This window comes from Babylonia areolata, chromosome 1 (assembly GCF_041734735.1).
Source record: "Babylonia areolata isolate BAREFJ2019XMU chromosome 1, ASM4173473v1, whole genome shotgun sequence".
In the NCBI taxonomy this organism is placed as follows: Eukaryota; Metazoa; Mollusca; class Gastropoda; order Neogastropoda; family Buccinidae; genus Babylonia; species Babylonia areolata.
Genome location: NC_134876.1, coordinates 20241240 through 20248739, shown reverse-complemented (window position 1 = coordinate 20248739; position 7500 = coordinate 20241240). Strand labels below are relative to the sequence as shown.

Below are 7500 nucleotides of genomic sequence, written 5' to 3'. Positions count from 1 at the left end.
GTGTGTGTGTGTGTGTATGATGCGTGCTGCTACTATGGTGGTGGTGGTGATGTCACTCTACCGGCCGTGTTCAGCGAATAATGTGTGCATGTTGCGTTTGATTTCTTTTCTTTTCTTTTCTTCTCTTTTTATTTCATTTTATTTTATTGTTTATTTATTCATTTGTTTCTTGAACGATTGATGAGATTTACTACTATGATAAGATAGAGTGAGAACTTTTCGAGTTGTTTTTTTTTAAAGGAATATGGAGGGGAGTGGATTTGTAAATGTATCATCAGTGTTGTTGGTGGGATTTTCTTTCTTTTTTTTCTGTTGTTGGTGGTGGTGGTGGATTTGTTTGTTTTTTCGTCGTCTTTTGCATTTTCTATTTTACCTGTTGTTTTTTCTATGACATATTTTTTTCCTTTTTGTATGGAAACAGAGTGACACAAATAAGTCTATTCAGTTAGCACCACAACGGTTTCAAAAGTAGGATGTTTGGGAAAACAACAACAACAACAACAGCGACAACAATATTTTCATCTCTCCTTCTAGTGGACAACAGTGCATGGAAGATCCGACCGTGTCATTGATGGGTTAAAAGTCTGAACTGATGTTGGCAATATTTATATTTATATATATCGTGAAACAGTTAACCGGAAGAGACAATTATTATACCCACAGCGATTTCGAGTGAATTTTTTTTTTCTATCAAAGTCACCCAGCTTATGAAGCTTTAATAATTAAAAAAAATTTAAAAAATAGAGACAGCAACGCCAAGAACAATTTCCCATGAAAGATGAAATAAATTTCATCTACGTCTGAAACTCTAATATATATATATATATATATATATATATATATATATATATATATATATATATATAACAAGACAAAAAAGACAACTGATCATCTCAATCACGATTTCAGAGTGAGAGATAATTCCAAAAGAGGTAACCAGCGAATGAACCTTTCAAGATACAATCTATGTCAAGAACGATTCCAGAGTGAAAGGTAAAGCAAAACAAAACAAAACAAAAAAACAAGTTATCCAGTGTATGAACCTTTAAAGAGACAGTCATGCCAAGAGCAATTTCCTGTGACGGATAAAAGATATGCACAGGTATGAACGAGGGGGTCGGGAGGTGGGGGTGGGGGCGGGGTTCGCCTTCAGTTGAGATGGTGATTTGTCAGGTGTGGAAACGAGGGCTGTGACTTAGCGAAAGGCTGACGGTAGCGTTGGAGGGGTGGTGTAGCAGAAGTGGTGGTGGTGGTGGTGGTGGTGGTGCCAGTGTGTGTGTGTGAGTGTGTGACTTGGGTCTTGGAGAGCCCTGAGACATCCCTTTAAGCGGAGGCATCGCCAGGCAGCAAGTGTGTAAGTAACATAAAGAACAGCAGACTCACCTGAAGAGACAAGGGAGCGTACCTGTGCAATTGCTTTAATTGCCCTCCGCTGTGTGGGTGCCACAAGAGCGGGATCGGGGAGGGGGGGGGGAGGAAGGGCTGTCTGCGCAGCGTGCAAACTTCAAGTGTCTTGGCGGTGCTGGTCTTCTCCCGTGCTGCTGCCTGGCTCAATCTCCCCCAACTCTCTCTCTCTCTTTCCGGCCCCCCACCCTCTCTCTCTCTCTCTCTTCTCCCTCCCTCTCTCTCTTTCATCTTGCCGTTTGCCATTTGCCATCCTTCTCTGCCTCTTCCTTCTTCTTCTTCTTTTTCTCTTCCTCCTCCGACCCATTTTCCTTTCGATGCCAGACCACGGCAGCAACCTGCTGTCCTCCTCCGCCTCCTTGTGCGTGATGTAACTCTTGGTCTTGTGAGTTTGGGTCCCTCCACCTCCCCCCCCCCTCTCCTCACTTCATCCCCAGCTCTCCCCGCCCCCACCCACCCTCCCCTCTTTCTCACACACACACACACACACGCACGCACAGACAGAGCAGGATGCGGCGCATGCAGGTGTGTGTGGGATCACCACAGCAGCAGCAGCAGCAGCAGCAGAGCAGGGAGTTTCAGCCAGGAGCGCACCTCCTCCTCTTCCTCCTCTTCCTCCTCCTCCTCAACCTCATCGTTTCGGGACAGCGGACTTTTTGAGCTGTTGCACAACAAAAACGACGGCGTCAGAGGTGGAGCGGCGTCAGTGTGTGGTCGTCGTCACCAGCGTGTCGTCATCGTCATTGTCGTCGTCATCATCGTCGTTGTTGTCGCCAACATCGTGTCGTTAGTTGTTGAGAGAGAGAGAGAGGAGCAGAGAGAGAGGAGCAGAGAGGGTGTGCTGAAGAAGAAGAAGAAGAAGAAAGGGAGGGAATGAGCTCCCTTTTGTGACCTAACAGAGGGTTTTCAGACAAAGGAAGTAAAGGAGTCCGTGAAGCAGCGAGCGCATGGCCACCACCCCGGAAAACGGAGTATGGGTGCCCGTATGGCTGGGTAAAAAACGACCATACTCGTAAAAGAAAAGCTGCAGCCCAACGAGCGCAGAACAACAAGAACAACAAAAAACAAGAAGGATGTGTGGCCCATGTAAAAAAAAAAAGTCAAAGTAAATAAATTCCCCGCGAAGGTCATGGGCGAGTGGTGAGTGAAGTGAAGACAAGAGAAGTTTGGTGAAGGAAAGGGAGTGAAGTGAAGTGAAGTGAAAGGAAAAAAAAAGAAAAAAAAAAAGGGGGGGAGAGAAGCCATGCTGAAGTTCGTCCACAGCCGCCCCCCAAGGGCCAGGTCCTCCTCCCCGGCAGGCTCCACCTCCAGCCTGGACCGTGCCTCCCCCCGACACCCTCGTGACCGCTCCTACCCCCCGTTCCCCCCTCTCTTCCACCCCACAGTCCCGGAGGGGGGCGGAGGTGGAAGAGTAGTAGGAAGAGGAGGAGGAGGAGGTGGTGGAGGGTTAACCGTGCCGCCAAGGACCAGCAGCAGAACGGACCGAGGAGGTCCTCGTGGAGGGTCGCCTAGTCGAGGCTCTTCCCCTTCCCCATCCCCTGCCTCCTCTTCCTCCTCCGCCGTCAGAACCACCCCCACTACCCTCACCAGCACCAACGCCAACACCACCACCACCACCACGCCCTACCCTGCAAGCCACGCTCCTCACCCTGGTCAGGACTTTGCCGCCGGGTGGAGGAGCAGGGAGGGTTCTCCTGGAGGGGACTACGACCACCCTTACCCTTACCCCTACCCCTACCCCCACACCTACAACCCCTTCCCCTGCAGCGGCCGCCACCTACCCGGCTCCGCGTGGTGGTGGTGGAGGAGGAGGAGGAGGAGGATGGGGGGACAGAGGAGGGCGGGGGGTAGTGATGTCCTACCCGCCTACCCCCCACCACCGCCCCCACCACCACCCACACCACCCCCACCCCCACCAGCACCCTCACCCCATGGAGCTGCCCCCGCTACGCCGCTACCCAGTGCCGGAGCGCGGGAGGAGGGGTCACTGGGAGTGGTCTGGGGGAGGACGGATCTGTGTGGGGGACAGGGACAGGTACCGCAGGCCCTCCCCGCAGCGAAACCTCGTCGTCACTGGCGTGGGTGGTGATGCTGGCCCGGACAGACAGAGTTCCACCGCCACCACAACCACCACAACTACGACCATCACCACCAGCACCAGCAGTAGCAGTAGTTGCGGCGGCGGCGTCAGCAGCAGACAGCCAGAAGTGCAGGTCATCACCGGCGGGCGTCCCTCTGGCGGCGGCGGAAGCGGGGAGCGTGGAGGGGGAGGAGCAGGAGGAGGGGACAGGCCCCCCCGGACCTCCTCCCACTCGCCCTCCCCCTCCCCCAGGGACCGTCACGTGCGCATCTCGCCTTACCCAGTGGAGGAGATCCCCCGCTCTCCCCCCTCCGCCTCGGCCTCTTCCTCCCCCTTCCCCCTGCTGCTGGAACCGCGGGACAGGAGCGCCTCCCCAGCCTCCTCCCCACACTCCCCTTCCTCCTCTGCCGCCACCTCCACCACCACGGCCCCTCAGTCCATCCTGGCCAAGCACCCCAGAAGGGAGGAGAAGGAGAAGACGAAGAAGACACCGCGTTCTCTTCAGCCGTCAGCATCGTCAGCGTCAGCGTCGCGGGCAGGCCCCCACACGGCACGTCGGGACGGCGCCGCTCAGCAGAGATCTCACAGCGCCGAGAGCGCCGCCCGAGGGACATCAACATCAACAACATCATCAACAACGACGACGTCGTCGACGACCACAGTACCACCACCAACAGCCCGGGAGAGGTCCTGGGGTCCAGAGGATGAGGTTCCACCCAGACCCCGAGCTCTGACAGAGCCGTCACTGTCCTCCGGAAACAGTCACCTCCACCCCCACCACCCTCAACGGGCCTGGGCTCGCCCTCACAAGGAGGAGCAGGACGGGGGGCGGAGGGCGAAGGAAGCTGCTGTGGCGGCTGGAGGGAAGGAGAGAGGGAGGGGGGAGAAGGGGGAGTGGGAGGACCCCCAGGCGGGTGGAGGTGGAGGGAGGGACAAGGCAGGGTCTGGGTGGAAGCCCAAGCTGTTCTTCTCCGGGGCCTGGCTGCACGGGCCGTCGCGGCACAGGATCTTCGCTTCCAAGAGCGCTCAGCCTGCTGTACGTATATATATATACTTCTGTAGAGAGAGAGAGAGAGAGAGAGAGAGAGACGCACATGTCATGGGTCCGTCTTTTGTGTTGTGTGTCTGTTTTCTTCTTGTTTTGCCTTGTCTTTGTTCTTCTACATCTTGTTGTTCTCGTTGTTGTTGTTGTTGATGGTCTCTTTCTTGTTGTTGTTGTTCTTGTTCTTCTCCTTCTTCCTTCTGCCTCTTGTTCTCCTTCTTGTTTTCTTGTTATTGTTTTTCTCCCTCTCCTCCTCCTCCTCTTCTTCTTCTTCTCTTCTCCCTCCTCCTTCCTCTTCTTCTTCTTGTTTTCTTGTTATTGTTCTCCTCCTCCTCCTCCTCCTCTTCTTCTTCTTCTTCTTCTTCTTTATCCCATTCAATTCAGAATACTTATGCCTCCGTATCCTCATCGTTCTTGTTCTCCTCTTCCTCCATCTCCTTACCTTCTTCGTCTGTTTGTTTCTTTGTTTCATTCCTTGATTTGGGTTTTATTCTTTCTCACTGTCGTCGTCGTCGTTGTTGTTGTTGTTGCTGCTGCTGCTGCTGCAGCTGCCTGCATCTTCAGTTAGCAGCGCACGTGGATGATGGGTGTGGCTTCGAAAGAAAGAAAAAAGTTGAATTCATGTCGATTTGTGAAGTCTTTTGATCGATTGAATTTCATCAGCCCTCGATTGCCTGGGCCTAGTCTGGCTGGTTGGCCGAGCTCTGAATAATAATAATAATAATAATTTGTATTTTGTATTTGTATTCGTGTTTCTTTTTATCACAACAGATTTCTCCGTGTGAAATTCGGGCTGCTCTCCCCAGGGAGAGCGCGTCGCTATACTACAGCGACGCCCAATTTTTTTTGTATTTTTTCCTGCGTGCAGTTCGATTTGTTTTTCCTATCGAAGTGGATTTTTTTTTTTTTTTTTTTTTTTACAGAATTCTGCCAGGAACAACCCTTTTGTTGCCGTGGGTTCTTTTACGTGCGCTAAGTGCATGCTGCACACGAGACCTCGGTTTATCGTCTCATCCGAATGTTTGGTGTCCAGACCACCACTCAAGGTCTAGTGGAGGGGGAGAAAATATCGGCGGCTGAGCCGTGATTTGAACCAGCGCGCTCAGATTCTCTCGCTTCCTAGGCGGACGCGTTACCTCTAGGCCATCACTCTACACAATAATAATAATAATAATAGTAATAACAATAATAATGATAATGATGATGATGATACCACTACTACTTATACTACTAATGATAATGATAAAAATAATGATGATGATTATGAAGGTGGTGATGATAGTTTATTTCAATGAAGATTATTTTGATAGTTTATTTCAATGATGATTATTTCTTTTATATATATATATTTTTTTTTTTACAAATTTCCTTTAACATCTCTCCACCACCATGTGTTAATAAATATCTTTTAACCACGTGTAGCGGCAGTTTGGTATGATGCTCATGAGCGCTTTGAATTTGGTTTCAACTGGTTGTCCATGGAAGAAAGCTCCGAGATGATATTTTCAGTCCTCAGCAGTTCAGCGTCGTCTCCAAACGTTTGGTTGTGTTACTCCATTTGATTTGAAAGCGAAGTGACGATGATGGAGTCGAAAGAAGATCTGGAGGAGGTGAGGGTTCGGGGGGCGGGGGGAAGGGGGGGCGCGGGGGGGGGGGGGGGGCGGTGACAGGGCGGGGGAGGGTTGAGGGGGGAGAGGGCTTAAATCGGCTGTCGAGGTGGAGGGGGTGGGGTGGGGTGGGGTGAGGTGGGGGTAACCGTGCAAACACTGGCTGACGATGTAAGTAAACAGCAGATGCGCTGTGTGTGTGTGTGTGTGTGTGTGTGTGTCTGTGTGTGTGTGTGTGTGTGTGTGTGTGTGTCTGTGTGTGTGTGTGTGTGTGTGTGTGTGTGTGTGTGTGTGTGTGTGTAAATTATGACAACCTGTTTCTCTTGACTTAATTTACATGTTTGTTAAACCGCTCGACTGACGATGAAAGCGAAATAAAATGAATGCGCCGTGCATGGGGAATTTTTTTTTTCTTTTGACTTTAAATTAGATGTTTGTTGACGTTGACTTGGTTGGGCCTACACACACACACACACACACACACACACACACACACACACACACACACACACACACACACACACAGATAGTTGGTTCCAATCCCTCCCCCCCCCCACCCCACCCCTTACCCCCAGCCCCCAAAAAACAAAGTCTTGTTCCAAGAGTATCAAGCTGCTGGAAGGTCTACAAAAGAAAGTGCACAAACAACCTGAAAGGACGATATTCAAGTGCTCAAGTTTTTGTTCCAAGAGTCTCAGGTTGATAGTTCCACAGAACAGAAGTGTACGTTGCATCCTGAAAGGGCAATACTCAGTGCTTCCGTATGGAGCCGACTGCAGGCTGGGTGGCAGGTAGTGCGAATGTTGGTGGATACCCTTTGTGGAGAACAGTCCTGGTCAAGACTTGATCCAACCCCCCCCCCCCCCCCCCAGAACCCCAGAACCCTTCACTGCCGCAGCCATGGGGTGGTGGGGTTGGGGGGTGTATATGGAAGTCCCGTGCTCACGACCAGTAGTAGCGGACGGAGAACTTCTTCCTCATAACGCGGAATCGAGAGCTGTGTTTATTTGTACCTGGGGGGTGGCTTGGCTTGTGTTGGGATTGGAAATGTACTGCTCAGTGGGTCAGTGCCTTTAGAAGAGAGTGAACAACTCACAGATGTGTATGTGATAAACACAGCCCAGTTCGTTTGTTAGTTCGTTTACTGACTAGGGTTATGGACGAATCCGTGTATGTGTATGTGTGTGCGTGCAGGGAGAGAGAGAGAGAGAGAGAGAGAGAGAGAGAGAGAGAGAGAGAGAGGTGGGGGAGGGGGGTGGAGACAGACAGACAGACACTGACACTGACACAGACACAGAGAGACACGCAGAGTCAGATACAGACAGACAGACAGACAGAGACAGAGACGGAGAGTTAGATACATAGAT

The 7500-nt window shown here is 51.1% G+C and overlaps 1 protein-coding gene across 10 annotated transcripts in view; it reads left to right on the top strand.

Moving 5' to 3' along the window:
• The window catches only part of LOC143280562 (tensin-3-like), a 614920-nt gene that overhangs the window by 351639 nt on the left and 255781 nt on the right, over nt 1-7500 (top strand). For 2 of the 10 annotated variants that reach the window (XM_076585292.1, XM_076585274.1), the window contains exon 1: nt 3287-4520. The exons of 5 other annotated variants lie outside the window; for them this stretch is intronic. In XM_076585292.1, coding sequence (XP_076441407.1) covers nt 3336-4520 — 1185 coding nt within the window. In that variant the 5' untranslated portion in view covers nt 3287-3335. Of the gene's footprint in view, nt 1-3283; nt 4521-7500 lie in introns of those variants that run through there. 3 more of the 10 variants (XM_076585265.1, XM_076585282.1, XM_076585258.1) reach the window with 3 other exon arrangements.